The sequence below is a fragment of the Pagrus pagrus genome (assembly GCF_965226575.1).
Source record: "Pagrus pagrus genome assembly, chromosome: 23".
Lineage (NCBI taxonomy): Eukaryota > Metazoa > Chordata > Actinopteri > Spariformes > Sparidae > Pagrus > Pagrus pagrus.
In genome coordinates this window covers 9,756,594-9,775,366 of record NC_140205.1, presented here as the reverse complement: position 1 = coordinate 9,775,366, position 18,773 = coordinate 9,756,594, and the positions used below count along the sequence as shown (strand labels likewise).

Genomic DNA, 18,773 nt, shown 5'->3' with positions numbered 1-18,773 from the left:
TGAGTATCATGCATATGTGTCCGCACAGACGTGAACCTGTCATGCTAATGTGTAGCCTGACCAGATGACCATAAACTAAACCAAAGCCTGCAGGGGGTTAAGGTTTTCCCCTTGACCTGCTGTTGTGCACTGACCTGTAGTAAATAGGTTTAAACCTTACCCAGCTTCAGCCTTTTATCTCCATCGCATCTCCATCTCCTAAAAGCCATAGACCAACGCACACACAAACTGACCGACAGACAGGCTGACAGAAGCCATATGGTCCATTCACTTCCAATGGCAGGAGGTAGTCATCAAAGAGCTCTCACAGCAAACTCCACTCAGCCATGGACAGATAGACGGAGGGAGGGATGGAGATGAAGGCGAAAAGGAAGAGGGAAATTATGAAGAGAGGGCAAACAGAGGTGGAGAGAGGGAGGGAGGGGAGGCAAAGAAATAAGGAGGAAGAGCAGAGAGGAAGAGATTCAAAAGAGCTAGAGGTAAGGTGGAAATAAAGATCGTATAGAGGCTCTGTGTGCTGTGAGGTTTTAAGCCTTGTGTGTGACGGTGAAGGCAAGGCATGGCAGTAGCTGTGGGTATGTACAGAATACTACTGATTCGACAGGACTGCCTGTTTTATGCTGACAAAAGGGTGTTCAGCTCAGCTTAGACTGTGTCAATTCGGACTTCACACAACACAGCCACTCACCATCAGAGACATCCAAAGCACAGGCTCTATTCTGTGTAGCCTTATATTACTATATTTGTGAGGACGAACTTCAAATTGGTAAACTATGAGAGCAAAGTGAGGAAATTTTGGCTGGTTCTTATGTCTTCAAAGGACCGTTTGAGAGTAAAGCCTTAGTTTAAAAAAAAAAGCATTGGTGGAAAGTTCAATATTAAAAGATCTTTTCTCTCATGTTCTGCCTTTATTCTTCTACAGTTGATTTTCTGTTGTTTCTCCCTGGGCCAACCTTTCAAAACAACGATACAGTCCACTGAGTCAGGGACTAGACACTCAACGTTAATCGCCAAAGCAGCTCCAACTGATCTGTTGTTTAGATAGGGCTTTAACAAAACTTTTGTTGGACAGTATATTGTCTACAGCCCAACTGACACTCGATTTTGGGAGTAAAAAATTCAGATATGGATACATCAGCCAATATACACACACTTTTGGCAATCACCTCTCAAATATGATTATCAAACACTTCAACTAAAATAGTAAATCTCACTTATAAATTACCATCTGCATTATAATCTCTGACAAAAGTTTTTATAGTGACACAAACGCATAACCAATACTATACATGTCTTTGATCGGCCAATACTGGCTGATAATATCAGCTGACTGATATAGCGGTCAGGCTTTAATATTGTCCAAGAAATAAATGTGATAAATATCTTTGTCATTTTAAGACCATCATATGCCAGTCATATAAATAATTACATTCAGACATTGGAACTGGAATGTGAAACAAATGTTAAAATATCCTTAAAAAATGAAACAAATGAGGTTGAAGTTAAGGTAAGGGTTGGGGTTAAGCATGTAGTTGTGATAGTTATGGTTAGCTTTAGAGGCTAGTGAAATGCATCACGTTAAAGAGTCGTCATCAGTATGGAAGTACGTCCCTGTCTGTAGTCTAGCCCACAGGCCTTGCGTTATACTAGCAAAATTTAACTTTCAACCCCATTACATAAAACATTTCACAAGCAAATTGAATTTAATTCACTCAGCTTCCTGCCCGGCACAACTTCATGATGTCATAAACGTGAGCCTGTAAACACTAACATGTAGCTCAACCCAAAGACCATCGCATTAAAGTCCATCCACTCTCTTTTACCGTAATGTTTATATTTATTCTGGGTGACGTGTTAGTCACAGGATCATAAATAACACTGAGAAAACAGAAAGAGTGAAACACAGTGAGTGAGAGAAGAAGTGAGGAGGAGGAGAGGTTTGAGGGATGGAACATGTAAGGTGGAGGAGTGTATATAAATCAACATCCATTAGCCGAGGGGTTATAAAGTCACTGATGAAGGAGGTGGACTGAAGCTCAGACCTTTTATTGTCTTGTTGTTGCCTTTTATTGCCTGTGATGTCATCTAATGGTATACAGTTAACGACAGGGGAGGGGAAACACGGACATGGGAGGGGAGGAGTGGGTTGTAATGGGGCTGTGTGTGCATGTGTGTACGCCTGAGTTGACACAGGATATTGATTACCTTTTGTCAAGATGGTTTGTGTCTGTGGGGTTTCTCTGCCTGAATATACCATATGTGTACACATTGCTGATCTTCATTCATGTCGAGTTTGAAGGAGAACATTGCCAAAATCCTGCAGACACGATTCTCTTAAGTGCCAATATGTGGTTTTGAGAGATGTCTGGAGAAAGGCCAAGGGAAAGGAGAAGAAAAGCACGAAGAGAACCAGGAAAAAAAATGTTTCTCGCATCCTGAAGCAAAAACAATATTCAGAATAGCCTGAAAACAAACTCAAAGCCACTAAATGTCCCCTTCCTAACTGGCACTGATCACTACTGATTAGCAGCAGGTATTAAATATGATTACATATTTCCCGTGTTTGAAACATCTGCCTACATGTTGGTTATTGTCTTCCAACATGGAAAACTGCTGCCTCAACCATTCTGCTCCTGTGCGGAACAAAAACAACAAACACAGGCAGGGGCCCATAATCAACAAAAACAAACAATGTAAAAACCAGCAATCAGGTCTGCCTGTGTATCAGCAGAAAAACACCTCTCGACATCGGCTGCTTGTTCTGGCCTCAACTGCATCTTTGTTTAACTTTCTCCACTCTGTCTTTCATCATCATACCACATAGAAACAGCCAGTCTTCCTCCCTTAAAACATGCATTTCAGGAATATAGTCCATCTCTGTCCAATCTCTCTCCTCTGCATCCCTCACTCCCTCCATCCCTCTCCCTTTCCTCCTCTCAGTATAATGCTGTTTTCCCCAGGCCTGTGAAGCTCACTGGCCTGGCCAGCCCAGAATTAGTCTCAGTCATGGCCCTACGATATATGTATGTGTGTGTGTGCGTGTGTGTGTGTGTGTGTGTGTGTGTGTGTGTGTGTGTGTGTGTGTGAGAAAGCAAGAGTAAAAGCACAGGAGCTACCACACTTCTATCACACCTAGCAGCAGTGCATCATCCCATTAGCCCAGAAAAGGCCTGCCACACAGGCAAGGGCGCAGGGGCATGAGGAAAGTCTAAGGTGGAAGCCACAACACGCCAAAACCCAGCTTATCCAGTGCTGTTTAACTCTGAGGGGACAAATCTTGTTTAGCCAAGGGCTTTGCTGTCACACAAAATGTGACATGTTTTTCAAGGGAGAGACAGTTATGGTCAAAGATATTTACTATGGCTGAAACTCCCAGCAGGAAAAGGAATTCTACAAGTTTACAGGAGCTACCTTTTTTAAAATGAATCAGAAAATAATAATTAATCTAAATTCACTTTTACTACGCTGCCGAATGACTGGAGAGAAATTTCAAGAAAACTAATCTACAAAGAACAAATGTGACTGATACTGTATAGCTGATACACTGTAATGCCATCCTAATAAATGATGGATTTCATTCAATTCTGATCCCTCAATTTGCCTCAAGAAACAGATAAGAAACTTTGTCTAATCGATTCCCCAACATGCTGATCTGTGCTGTCTAGCAAGTTCTGCAACATGCTGATGTGTGCTACAATCTGCCCCCAGGGCTCTGGATTTTCTAGTGAGTCCAAAGTGAAGGAAAAGTACAGCGGATACTCCTGATACCGGGTGTATACAAGTGTATGTGTGATATATGGTGCAGTGGATGAGGAGGATGTTGAGAGATACCAGATAGGCTTGGCTCTAGAAATAAAACCCCCTCAGGGGTTCTCCTGATCCCCCCTCCTTCCTCAAAACACACACAAATTCTCTCCACAGCAAAGCACACACACTTCCTCCTTTCACTCTCCCTCTCTTTGACACACACACACACACACACACACCTCTTCCTCCTGCAAATACAGCCGACTCAGCTGATTTGCCTGAAAGTCAATCTGCCTTACTACTACGATCCCTCTTCCAATCCAGCAGTCCCCAATTCCCAGACCTTACTCCACATTCTGAAAGAGAGAAACCAAATCTCTGCCTTCATCAATCCAGCCATCTCTGCAAACCTTCTCTCATTATTCCTGCCCCTTACCTTCTTGACTTGTCCACTTTTTGTGCCCACGAAGACCAGAGAGTGGTTCTTGTAGACGTAGCCGATGACGGAGGTCATTTTGTCGACGGCGTCGGAGAAGAGAGGCTTGCCATGCACCATCTCAGACACGCCCAATGGCGCGTTCATGTCGAGGCCACAAAAGTCATCGTCAATGGTCAAGAGCTGCAGTGGAAGAAACAGAGCAATTAGTGCATCACAAATATAATTTAGTTTCCCTCATCCATACTAGGATTACAAATGTTTTGATAATAGATTAAAGGGCGCTGCAGCACTTCATAAATTCTTCTTTTGGAGTTCTTTGCCACAGAGATCTTCAGGGAGGGGAGTTTGGGGTAGGTTGGCAGAATCTGTTAGCAGTATAGACCATGGTTATCCAGATACAAGTGTACACAGCAGAAAAGAGGAGCTCAAGAATAATGAAAATCAATATTTTGCTTCTGACTGTGCTTTAATAAAAGATAGAAACAGTTTGTATGTGAGAAAGAGTGTGGGAGCATTTGTATGCTTGTGTGCGTCTGCTGGTCCACATGCAGTAAACGGCAAACGTGGAAACAAGTAAGAGAGAGATGAAGATGGAAGAAGACTGCAGTCAGGCACTTGCTCTGTAATAGTGCCAGAGGCTGCTCTGTCAGGCACAATTCCCCACCGTCCACCCAATGCTACAGCAACTGCAGAAATGCCAGTGCGGCAAGATATTGGATCTGAAATGATTCAAAGAGAACTGAGTGAAATAAAAAAAAAGAGAAGTGCTGCATCGTCACTGAGGCAAATCACCGCATTGCATCTAAATATATATATGGAGAAAAAAAACGTATTACAAATGGGAGACTCTAATGCAACTCTTGATGGAGGTTCATCTGTTATGCTTTCTGTGTGGACATGCTACTGTGATTTTGTGATTAAATACAGATGTGCGTGTTTCATGTTTTTGTGCCTTTCTACTTATTTTGTGTTTGCATGCATGTGTATTATCCTGCAGGGGGGATATTCATACCAGTCACTGTGGGCAGAATGACTTATGGGTTTTGATAAGAGAATAATGGCTCTGGGGATTGGTCATTATTCTGTGTGTATGGATGGATTTGAAACACTGGGCTTAGGACTGAAGCAGGCATGGCTCTTGATTAATAGCTTAGCAATGTGGTGGGGTTGCTGTGGAGAGAAATGCCTTGGCAGGAGACAGCGCCTTCACTTTCTTTCAAAAACACACAGAAAATGTCAGTAAGGTAAGATAGTGGGTATGAGTTATGAGATGCAACGTTGCTGTAATGACTTTAGGAAAAGCAACTCCATACCCACTGATTTCATTGTTCAAATGAAGTCCTTGTAATACATTATGGGCAGTACTGGTCTGATATTATTGACTGGACATGCACTGGTTCAGAATAGCTAATTTAGGAAAGTCTATCTTTAAGCTGATGGCAAATTACCTCAGGCTCATACAGGAATATCTTGACATACAACCAAAAACTCTGAGCTTCAGATGCACCAATAAAGATCTTGGTTAAAAAACCTCAACGTCATTTCAAAATCTACACCTGCCAGCTGATTTGAGCTGTCAGAGGTGGGATGCTCTGGGAGGGGGGTAGAGGGTGTTTTAGTTTATGACTTATTTTCCTTTTTTTTCACTGGTGAAAGTGCTCCTCCCGTGCTCTCGATCAATCTCGCAAGCACAAGATGTCTCCTCACAACCTTTCAGTAAAGGCCATCATCATCATCACCAGAAGCCTCAGAGTGAGCGACAGAGGAAGTATGAGGTCTGCTTTCATTAGACAAATGGAACATGGCTGGTCCAGGCCACAATGGGCTTTAGGCTATATAACATGGGGCTTATATGAATGATCGATAGAGATGACCTGAATTTGGGTCAAGATCATGTCATATGGTTGGAGGGTTGAGATGAGGACAAAAAGGAGCAAAGAGAGATGGCCGAAGGAGAGATGATAGATAACAATGCACGACTGAGATGCCAAAGAGAGTAAACAAAGATGAATACTGGTGCACAACAAAAAAAATACTAAAGTGGACGATTTTTCCTCCAATTCGCTCTCCTCTCCTTGCCCCCCCCCCCTGCTGCGACCTTTTCAAAATGAGCTGTTGTCAAGAATGCACTCTGTCCTATGAGTCGTGTGGTGGCTTGCTGCTAGATTAATGGTGCTCTGATGAGAGCCAGGGTCACTACATAAAATCACAATGAAATATCACTCTGGTTTGGAATGTTACTCTACGTGCCTTTCTGAGACGACAATCCATGATTAACACAATTCCTCTTCCTTTCTGATGCACCGAGAAGCCAACAATGATCTCAACTATGGTCCACAGTCACCAGCACAGCTATCTTTCTATACATTTGCTTATATTCCTTGATTCTTCATGTTGCTGTCAGTGCGTCCCAGGGTTCAAAGGTTAACAGGGTCCATCAGAGGCAAAATTGAATACTTTGTAGTATTCGGGGCCTCAATGATTGAATGTCGCCCAAAAGATAACCAAGGTGCAGCCATTTCTCCCAAGATTTATTACTTTTCCAAAAAAGTAAAAGTGGTTTTCATCATTAAAAATCACTTCACATTATCTGCCTGTTTCTGTCAACACACTTGTGTGTCTGCGTAAGTGAGGGGTGGTGCATGTGTGTGAGGAGGATGTTTTTATACGTGTTAAAATGTGTATTTTCCTCTCTTGTCACTGACACATGCTATATTATTTCTGCCGGTTGCCAATCACTGCCGCCATCTCTGTCCCGCATTCTGCAATCTAATGAAATATACCGTCTGTCTGTCAGCCCTTTCAGGAAGCAGACACATTTTCATAACGCCGCCACCAAAACATGACATTTGTAGTTGTGATGCAAAAGACGTCTCTAGTCGGAACACCAAATAATATCAATGTAGCCTATGACATTGTCTGCCAATAAGATACTGCTGTCACTGCTTCCATCACTTTTATGCCCCTTTTCTTCCTTCCAGCCCATCTCATTAATGCATTTTTCAAACTGGGTTACCATTTTTTTCATTGCTTCTCTCTCTTAATTTCCAATGGCCAGTGCTTTTTAAGTTGTCCAAGCATTGGCAAACACTAACTGCATGTAGACCTTGAAGATGATTTTCAATCTTCTTTATCGCTGTCTTTTACTGTCAAAGGACCTCATTCATTAGAGGTTTGCATGCACAGATTTGATTAACGTCTGCATAGAAACAAATTATGATGAAAATGTTCCAAGATATTTGCAATTAGGAACAAAATGTACAAGTGATGCAGACAGTTCACACTGATAGATTAATTGCACACACTATTTTAAGATTGCTGTCCTTAAATAAGGTCATGCCAAACAGTTTTCTAATTCTGACAGTTATTTTCACTCAATTTTGATGAAGACATTTGAAAAAATAAAGTAACCAGTAAATGAGGTCCACCAACTTTGGGTACAGCAGACCTGTGATTTAAACAAATGATTACATGTACAGAGATAATCTAAATATGTATTCAAAATCAGTCGAACTGAAAGAACTCAAATGACTTATATCTACAAACTCAAGTCTTGCTCAGGTCTGGTGGGTATTCCAGCCAGCATCCCGCAGCGCAGCAACAGAGGAGAAAGACAGGGGGTTCCTCCCTTAAGACAGAGGGACAGGAGAGCAGAGTCTCTGTATTTGGACAGAGGCCAGACACTGAGGCAGAATCAGGTCACTCTCAGCCATATCCATCTCTCTGCTTCTGTTTGCCTGCCAGCACCAGCACAAAGAGAGCTCTCTTCTGGACTGTGCAGAGGGATCAGCAGATACAGAGTGGAGAGAAAGAGAGGGGGCAGTGGGCGCACGCGAAAGAGAGAGAGAGTTGCTCAATGCGATTAGTGGGGACTGAAAGAGATCCGCTCTCCAACGCTCTCTGATGTATGGCCTAATCTGGGCTTGCACTGTTGTGAGGGGCCTGTTCTATTGGCTGTAAGTTCACGAAGTTAATGACACACATTAAACCACAGAGACATTTCGCTTCATGTCGCTGCTCAACCGTTGGAGGCTCCGTGATGATCATTTTCTCGCACTTCTAGCCATTCCTTTTAATGCAGTTATTATACTCCATGCGCCAGTTTCAGTCCATTTTAGTATGCTGATTGTTCACTTCGGCTTTTATCGTAAAAAGTCATTATGCGACAATTGTTGTTTATGGTTAGCTTGTTTTAGTTATTGGTGATTATATGGGAAAACCTCTCCTTTAAAGACTGGAGGAGTAAAAAATAATCCTTGTGGTTGCTCTTTGCATAATCAGCCACTTAAATATCCAGTATTTCCTCTCACCCCACTGTGCTAAATGACTGACCTGCCAGGATGATTGGCGGCACTAGAAAATTATGTCATGACTAAGTGGGTTCGCAGCATTCACTGTAAGATTTAATGTCAACATTCAATTTAACTATGCTAAAACATTGGCTGTATGACTCCTGCAGCAACAGTGAGTCACTTTGAAGTGAAGCATATACAAAAATGGTATTTAAGATGGTTAATGGTATTTATTTAATATATGCACAAGGACATTTAGTTCATTAGAAGGCAAATAAAGTATGTTAGTACTAATCCTTTAAAGGAATCATCTAATTTTTTCGACATGTAAAAAATATTCAGCTCCAGATATTATTCTTACTTTTTTGCCTTTTGTAGTTTGTGTTTCTCTCTCCACAGATTCAATTTCCAACCAAATGTTTAGCAACGATTTCATAAAACTGGCAACTTACTCAAAATGTATTTAGATTCAAAGTTCAGATCTACTGGTAGCTTGTAGCTTTTGGAAAGATAGCGGAAAGTAACAATGTTGTTGTTATGATCTCAATAGAGCAAGTTTACTAACAGCCACTTCTGTGTTGGACCTACTGTGGCTTGTTATATAAACTGTACATGACTGATCTGTCTGTGACATTCGCTGCAATCTGCTTACACTGGCGAAAAGCTGAAGAATCACATCTGGTACCATTTCTATTTAGCTAAAACCTTTGACTCTTTAGTTCAAATTAAGCCCTACCCTTTATTTGTTTGTGCGCCTATGTGCTTATGTGTGTGTGTGTGTGTATCAGATGGACCACTGGCTACTGTGCCAAGACAGAGTCTGTCTGACTACTGATCCGTGGTGCCCTCCATCACAGTAGCAACGCGTGACAGAACACACCATCACACACACACAAGTAAACACACACTCACACACAGAGAGTGAGATGTGCAGTGCACTCTCACACTCATGCCCTGTCTCCATAAATCATTTTCGTATTCCCCTCTTCAATATAACTTGTCTGTTTTGGAAACTGTCCAACTTTATACCCAATTGAGCCATCTGAGGGCTCTTCTGCTTTTAGATGCCTGTTTCAGGAAACAGAAGCAGAATGAGCGCAATGCAGAGTGCCAGAGGAAGAGAGAAGCCTCCGCAGCAAAGCCCTGCTGGTCAAGTGTTCTTACAAGCACACATAATTACTTGTGATTACGCATATACAAACATAGTACCAGGAGTTGAACATCTCTAGGAATAAATTTATACACAGTGTCCAGAGATTTGGCAGGTCAGTGTGGGGTTAGGATGAATGGATGAAAAGAGAACCCAATATGTGGATATGTAGCATTTTCAAGATTCAAAGATTTAAAACCTTTAGTGTCCATTAAAGCAGGTCATAGTGGAGTTTTGTCTTTAAATGGTGCATGACTTATATAAAGATACGATACTGTAGATATAAGTACATCAGTTGTACATAAAGACAGATTGCATGTAGTAAAATTTCATGCAGTTAAAAAGTAAAAAATCAGTTGTTGTGAATCAGTTGCTGATGGCTGGGATTCACTACTCATTGTCGGTTTCTTAAGGCATCCGCGGGGCATTCCAGCAGAGAGCATTTCTTTTGCAGCACTCCGACTGAATCGTGCTCAAAATTCAGTTTGAATACAGAGTACGAGAGCTGTCACCAAGTAGATTTAACTTCTCCCTTTGTATGACGCCCTGGGGACTCTTTCGAAAAACCAGTCACAATGATTAGAACTGAAAAAAGAAAGAATATATATACACGGGCACACACACACACAGGGCTGGTTCGATGCCTCCATGGTGATGTCATCTCAGGGAAGAAACACCATCAATCCTGACAGATCAGTGCAGTTATACAATGTGAAATGGGGAATGATAGTGCGAGTTAGTGCACAGTCATATTAAAAAATGTTGGAAAATACAGCAAATCTGTGTATATTGGAGTGTGTATGGGTATACAGGGCCGTGCACACACACTTCTCAGGGAGTGCCTGAAACAAAGTTGATTTATTTGCGTGCTCTGCTGGCAGGTTTCAATGTGAGGAGGCAAGCTTTGATAAGCCTGTGATATTCTGTTAAATCATGTTTGCGGATGCTCGCACCTGCCAACCGTAAGCTGAGCAGCTACAACACATAATAAATATTGGTTAGGGAAAACAATCAAATCAGGAACTAACGAAACAGCATGACAAATTTGGAGAGAAACTGAGACATCACGAGAGCAGAGCCAGGAGAGGGAGAAGGTAGGAGAACGTCAGGAGGTGAGATGGGAGTTTAAGAGATGCCGTGATGGAAAAAAAAAAAAGGATTCACAAATCGAACGAGGAGCTCAAGAGAGAGACGTGTCAGATAACTTCCTAACCCTTGTTTTCCGCTTCACTGTGTACAGGCAGAAAATCTTTCATTATTTCTTTCGGAAGGATTACCAGGCATTACCATTTTTATTTTTCACCCCAAACTGTCTTTATTCAAGTGATAAAAATTGAGAAAAACAAGTATGTATGCGTGAGCGACTACAAAGTCGACATTACAATTCAATAAAACTGCTTTTGTGTTTTCTTTGAGTTGATGAATTGGTTATTAAAGAAGTTGCATTGTTAAATGTTATACAGTTCAACAAATGTGTGTCTAACTAGTTTGCAAAAATACTTTTAATACTGTGAACAGTACTGATCACTGTGAAGTAAAGGAATTATATAGTGGGAAAAGAGGGACAGAGCACACAAAAGAGTTTTCAAAGAAACAGACAAAAGACAAAAACAACTGGGCAAAGAAAAGAAGATACCCAATATAGCCAGAGGATAGTGAAGGATGCGGGAGACATTTGTTTAATCACAGAATAATGATATTGTGATGGATTCTGACCTTTAGCAAGTGGTATCATGTATGGAGATTTAATTAGCGAGCCAGGCAGCAACCAGGATAGCGGATATGTGGATGGAGTGGGGTGAAGTGGGGAAGAAGGGGGGGAGGGGGCAGTCTGGATGTTCTTAATGAATCTACTAGCCTTTCCCTTCCTGAGGATGTGGCCTAGACTGACTCATCAGCAGCAGCAGCAGCAGCAGCCAGCGACTGATTAAGCTCCGCAATCAGGAGGAGGAGGGATGGAGATAGTCCGCACGCTCACCATTCAAAGGTTGCTCAAAAGCAGAACAAAATAGACGAAAGAGAAGAGTCAAAAACATGAAGAAATGAGCATGGGGGAAACAGAGAATGTCGTATTGGAAGAGTTCCTTTTAAGTGAAGGATGAAACGAGGGAGGGGTGAGCACGTGTGTCGGGGAACACTGTGAGAGAGATCAAGAAAAAGACTCAAAGAAACAGCGGCCGAGTAGAATAATCTAATTAATTGGAGTGAATTCAGTATGTGAAGTCGATAGCACATGACAAATGTGGAAGAATAGCCCGTGGCATGTTAGTTAATGACATGTAATTAATGATCATTAGCAGAAGGGATGAGGGGATGGCCGTGGCCTGTCAGGGACTAACAGGCGACCTTGTAATTTTCTCATCCATGTTTAGAGGAGGGGGTGAGAGACAGCACTTTGCTGTATGAAAAGCATTGTATGAGGAAATAAAGGGGGAGAGAAAGACAGACTCAAGGAGGGGTCGAGTAACGGAGAATGAGAGGCCGGGATGGCGGCAACTATTTTTATAAGAACATGAGGAGAAGGACAGTCAAAAGGGGAAAAGAGCAGCACAGGCAGTGAGCAATGAATCAAGGATGAGAGAGAAGAGAGCAGAGAGGGAATTTACTGCGATCCCGCTGTTTTGTTGTTCTGTTTTTTTTCTGCTGACACAGTGAACATGTAGGGAGCAGGCAGCGTTTTTTTTTTTATAGGTCACATGCCACTTCACAATGATCTATGGATGCAGGCCCTTTGCAGACTTATACTGTTGAGCACGCATTATGTGGCTCAGCCAAGCGTGGCTATTTGGGGGAGAGAGGACGCTTCCCCCCCTCCTTACTCCCGCTCTTAGCATCTATCCTTTCTACTGCTCTCTCACCCATCATGCCACTCTCTGTACTCACTTTTTTTCTCAACTTCTCCCCCTTTTTTATCTCACCCACTCCCACTGAAAGCCTCTTAAGGATGGTGTAAAGCAACAAAGGTCCGATGGCAAGTGTTTATACTGTCCTACTCAGACCTATAAATGTACTTATGTCCTTGAACATTTTTATACGTCCTTCGATAATTTGATTATTTCTTGTTGGAAAACAAGTTTTCCAGTCTTTGGTATACCTCTTGATGGATACAAAATAAACCGTGGATGATGAGTGACTTCCTTATCGTATAAAATATCATTGATGTGATTTTTGAAATAGTTTTAATCAATAAATGCACTCTCTCAAAAAAGGAGATTGTCTTATGTGATTGAATCGCAAACACATTAAGGAACTGCATACATTGTTCACATGCAGTATATGTACATAAATGCTATCTTTATTAGTCTAAATCCCATCTTTGATCCAATAGCAATAGCAACCACTTGTATTGAGTCTGCGGGTAGAAATTATGCTTGCTTAATAAAGCAAGACTGTGTAAGAGCAGAGTAAGAGTTGTATTAAAGTGCGTAAGACCCTTATTTGATATTTATGTGGTTGTGTGATTCCTCAATTAAGAGCAGCATAACCCAAAAAGCAGTCTGACTTCCACAATTTTCTGAGCGATTCTGTTTGGTATGTTCAAGAAAGAGTTTGAGCATGTGTATGTACATGTACTGTGCATGTCTATGTTGGGTCTCTATACCACTGGGATGCACAGAGCGGAGACCACAAGTTTAAACTACATTTCTGATTAAATCGGAGACATAGCGCTCCCAGTCATGCATCATTTAAGGCAGCAAAGGATTTAATCCGAAACTAACAACCAACGAATCACAAAAAAAAAAAAAAAACAACCACGGGATATTAGAAAGACAACCAGCCATCACAGACATACACATGAGATGAAAGTTTGCCCTCAGCTCTACTCATCTCAGCATGCAATATGTTCTCTTTGTGAAAACACTCATCCTTATAATATATGGCCTAATATATTAATATCTACTAATTTACTAATGCTCAAGCAATAGGCCTTTGATGTATCTGTGTGATGTGTGTATGTATTCAAATATGACTCCCAGTTTATGGCTGTAGCACCACAGAATTATCTGGTCTACATTTTAATAAATCACTTAATTAGCCTCACATGTAAAAACTGTATTTATTGCTGTGAATCCACTTCACCAATAGCTTCTCTCTGCCTCTAAAAAACAACCTTCTCCATCTCTGCAGTAGCCATACTTAAAAAGTGTGGTGGCACGCGTGTGTGTATGTGTGTCAGAACTCATCTATCTCCTGCAGAGTCCACCGTCACTTGTTCAGCAGGGTCTAATTTATGCGGTGGCGGTGGCGATACTGTGGCGCATGCTGAAATGGCATCATTCCTCAGCGCTAACCCCTGTGTGCTCCCTCACACTTCCTCTCTCCCTGCTGACAGCTCCACCCCAGGCGTGATTTATCAGGCCCTCAAGCAGCAGACAAAGGCGCCCCGGAACGTGCGCTGTGCCAGAGACGGATTAATAGATAAACACTGTGATTCCAGAACCAAACACGAGTGGAGGGTCAACTTCATAATGTCTCGAGATAGTGCATGGCTAAGGTCAGAACAATATGGACTGAGCAGCTTCGAGAGGATCAAATTTATGTTTCTGAAATATGACCGTGACCAAGCGATGAAATTCTTGCTACAAGTATTTGTGGCTGTATAAATTTTCATTTGTAGCTTTTGTAGATAATACATATCACTGGCCTGAGTGAGGAAAACACTATTTGCCATTGCAATGATCATATTTCCTGATAAAATATTTGTATTTTTGCTCACCAGTACATTAAGTCAGTGTTCTTCTCTAATGATACAAAGCTTGGATGGAGGTTGCATGCACCAAGTTTTGCTTTATTTAATGAAGTAGAGGAATACTTTACTTACAATGTCAGTTAAAGAAAAAAATGAAATGTTACACTTTTAACTGCACACTGAAAAACAGGCACAGGCTATTTTATCTTGTTATCTATACCTCCCTGAACTCAAAACTGGCAAGTGAGCATGGTTCATTTAGCCATGCACGCTACATGTAGAGAAACATGATAAATAATAAATGTACTCTGATCAAGGTCATTTTGCATTTCTTGAGGTTGGCAGCTTTCATTAATGACACAATATGAGATCAACAAAACAAAATAGATGAAGCAGCTTTGACTGCTTGCGAAGATGGTCTAAACACGTAACACCTAATTTAACCTTGTTTTTTATGTGCACAAAGTGAGAAATCAAATGAACTGAATCACTGAATTTGTAATGCTGTTATGGAGAATGGAATTATGGTAATTTGGCTGAGCATTCAGCTGCATTGTTTAAAGGGTGAGCGGATTAAAAGAGGCAGTGGATTGTTAATATCTCATCGTAATGTGATGGAGCATGAGCCCACCCAACAACATAGTGTTCATGAAGGCCTCCCGCAGTGCACCGAAGCTCATTATAGTAACACGTGGGAGAGCATACTACAGAGATACAGAAATACTCACCTGTAGTGTCCCTCCATTAGAAACAAAAAGATATCATCAGTGATTTTCTTTTCTTAATACAGTCTCATGAAATATCCTTTTCCGGTAGAGTATACAGTAGACAATGTGTGTATATGTGGAACAAAATAACTACCAATACAGTAGTTATTTCCCCAGTGCTGATACTGTGTGTGTTTGTGTGTGTGCACATTGTAGTAGTACTCACCGCACTGCTGCAGGGAATATCTTTGACTTTGAGCCAAGCCAGGTCCAATGTGCCCTCACCCTTGTAGCACGACTGCAGCCTCTCCTTGATTTTCTCGTTGATCTTCCGCAGAGAGAAGACACACAGTGCCGAGTCCTGTGAGGCCTGGCGTGGACGCCTCTTTTGTCCTTTTGAGAAGACGGCAAACAGCACATCATCATCTGGTGCCACATCTAGTGAGCGTGCCAGGATAGCACCAGCTTTGGACAGGTAGGCTGCCTCGAGTAATCGGTACTCCACGCTGCCACTGATGCATCCAATAGGCACCTCTACGTAGGAGTTGAAGGCGGTGTCTGCCTTGCAAAGACGGACTATTTTGGAGGTGTAGACCTGTTCCCGACCAGCAGAGGAGGACCCAGTGGTTGGTCCACCTCCCATTTCAGGCTGCAAAGTCAGGAAGTAGACAAAGTTCCCACTGGCAAAGCCATAAATGTAGTATATGTCAAAGTCTGGGATGACAGTGAAGGTGTCTGAAGGGATCTTAATCATAGAGGCCACAAACTCATCATGGAAGACATAGGCAAACATGCCATCCTCCTCCGAGTTTCTGGCCAACTTGCGGCTAGAGATGGTAGGGAAGTACTCTGGCTTGCCATCCACTGCTGTGGCTACAAACAGCATGTCCGGAGAGGCATTGCCATACGACACAATAACACCAAACACAGAGCCGCTCTCATTGACACCAGAGAGGTAGTGCTCCTTCTTGTGGAAGGGCTCTCCCAGTTTGAAGAGGTCATCAAGGCGGAGGAGTTTGCAGATGCCCTGGTAGAGGCTGCCACATGCCAACAGCCGGTTCTCCCGATAGTCCATCAGAAGCATCTTGTTGACATTGTTGGTGAGTGTCAGTGGCTCACTGCAGGGCTGGACGATACGTGGAGGGTAGCACTTACGGTTGTCCTCATCTGGTCCAGTCTCGTGGGACACCTGAACCTCCAAGTCCGGGGACAGTTTGTATATGCGATTTACAGCTCCCAAATAAACATTGCCATTGCGATAGTCCACCGCAAGATGGTTGAATGTCCACTCGGGGTTCTCAGCACGAAATGATGAATACTCCTCCTCCTGAAGAGACGCTGTGATCACCTGGGAGCCGGCACTGTGAGCCTGTTGAGCATGCACCACTGTTTGTGACGTCACAGGAAGCACCAAAGTAGACAGGAAGCAGCAGACAAAAAAGCAGGTCCGTGTCCTGGTGAGGGACGTCATGGCTGTGCTGAGGCTGGGAGCGGTGAGGAGAGGGAAGGAGGCACAGTTCAGTACTGTCGGCCAATCAGGATCAAGCCTCTCTTGAGACGGAGGACATTATGTACCTAAAGAGGGAAGAGACAAAACCCAGTGAGAACCAGCAACATGAATTCAAACATTACCAACAAATTACTATACATTCAAGGCTACTGACATGTGGCATTGATAGATTAACATTAGAGGACAATTATATGATCTCTGTTCTAATTTTATCTGGCACAGATTAAAGCAGAGCATCATTACGAGGAATAATGAAGAAAACAGGTGAGAGGCCACACATTTGAGACTCTAGTACAATCTATACATAGAAAAGAAATGGGCTAGACAAAAAAGGAATGAGGCTGAGGCACAGTCGAAGTTTAAAAGGCAGTGTGCAGAGACAGCTTTAGCCAATAGGATCAGTCCTTGCATTGAGGACGGGGACAGAAGAGGAGGAGTAATGCATTGTCTCAGAGGAGGTGATCAGCATGGCTCTGCACCATCTCTCTGCATGGACCCCTGCCCCTCTCCGCCTCTCTTCGCCTTTCTGCTCCAGCCGCTATGCACCTAATTGATTCTCCCCTTGGAGTAGCAATTTGCATGCTTTGGCGATTTCTCTCTTTTCTCCCAATAGGGCAGCTCACCTGCTGACACTGCTAGCAAAGAGAAAAGGACCTTCTTTCTCCCTTTAACATACCTACACACACACACACACACACACACACACACACATCAGCATGTACACACACACACACACATACACAAAGGAGGGGTTTATGGGCAGAAGATGAACAATTAGGGAGGAAATGCAAGTGGTTGCAGAAATACGCTTCCCTATAGTCCTTAGGTCATTTGCAAAGGCTCAGCATTACACATACAGCCGTAGCAGACAAACACACACACACTATGCCACTTAAAATAAAAATGCATTGGTAGGTGGAACTGTTATAGCTATACTGTCAAAGCAACCCTACACACAGTGTAAGACACACACCAGCACAGATTATCAAGCGGAAATGACAGCATTTCCTGTAAACATGGTGTTCCCCGGTGTGTGCCGCCTGCTCATTAGGTTCTCTCCTGTGGCAAGCTGAATGTTATGAGGAGGTGGTGTTCACCTGGGTAATATCCAGGTGTTAGTTATACACACACACACACACACACAAGAATAAAGCTCCTGCCACACAAATCAAAAACGCTTCCTGCACTGGAGCTCCTCATTATTATTCTGGTGTGGTCAACGTTATACCTTACTGAAACCGAAATGCCATCATTGACAAGATATTTTCCGATGTATCCTTTATGAAAAAAAAAATGCAAAAGACAGCCTAACAACAACTTTAAATCACAGAAAAAGATGGTTCTCAGTTGTTAAAAGAGTATTGTGCTTACAGCATGATTGAGCAAAATATAGAAATAGAAAAAATAATACCAACAGTGTCCCTCATATCAAAGCTCTGCAAGAGCTTGTCTGTCACACTTAATGCAAATCTCTTGCAGCAAAAGAGGCACTTTTATTGAACAATGTCATGGTTGTGTTTTTTGCTCAGAGAAAAAAAAAAGCAACAATGTAAAATAAGAAATAGGAAAAAATCCAATAATTTCAAGGCATAGCAAACAATTACATTTTCAGTCAGTTTCACTTTATTAATTTTGGCCGCTGTAAGAAATTGAGTCTACACTTTAGAAGCTTTTTACTATGATCGCTATGGAAGCTACCGGCCATAAATGGTGGTGCTACCTGACATTATCCAGCCACAGATCTCATCGAAGGTTCATATCCAAGCAATCACAAGTAGTGGTGGTGTCAAATGCAACCTCACTGCAATCTTACCAATCTCCCCTCCATCTCCTGGCAGGCAGGCAGAGAGAGAGAAAGAACAGAGCAGACAGGCTCTCAACACATGATAAGAGGACCAGAGAGGATGATGAGAGGGATAAAAACTGATACAGAGATAGAAAGGTGATGTGTGTTCAGACGTGTGTGAGCCAAAGAGCGAGAAAGTCAAAGAGTGATCATTACCAAAGCTATAGGCAGGATGTGTGAAAGGAGAAAGGGATATACAGTATGTGGACAAAATTAATAGAAACACTTCAGATGTCATAAAATAACCCTGCTGGTAATACAAATTTAGAGAAAAGATGTTAACTGAACCTCAAAAAACAGTCGCGAGAAAAGTGTTAAAATCAAACATTTGAGAGCCCGAGAAGAAAAAACATCACCAGATTCACCAAATCGGTATTTGCTGCAGGGGAATT

General features: G+C 42.3%; 1 protein-coding gene across 2 annotated transcripts in view; it reads right to left on the bottom strand.

The window, feature by feature from the left end:
• plxna4 (plexin A4) overlaps positions 1-18,773 on the bottom strand; it is a 238,656-nt gene that overhangs the window by 193,896 nt on the left and 25,987 nt on the right. For both annotated transcript variants that reach the window (XM_084345362.1, XM_084345361.1), the window contains exons 2-3: positions 15,252-16,600; positions 4,184-4,366 (exon numbers count right to left, since the gene is read on the bottom strand). In XM_084345362.1, coding sequence (XP_084201488.1) covers positions 4,184-4,366; positions 15,252-16,496 — 1,428 coding nt within the window. In that variant the 5' untranslated portion in view covers positions 16,497-16,600. The remainder of the gene's footprint in view (positions 1-4,183; positions 4,367-15,251; positions 16,601-18,773) is intronic.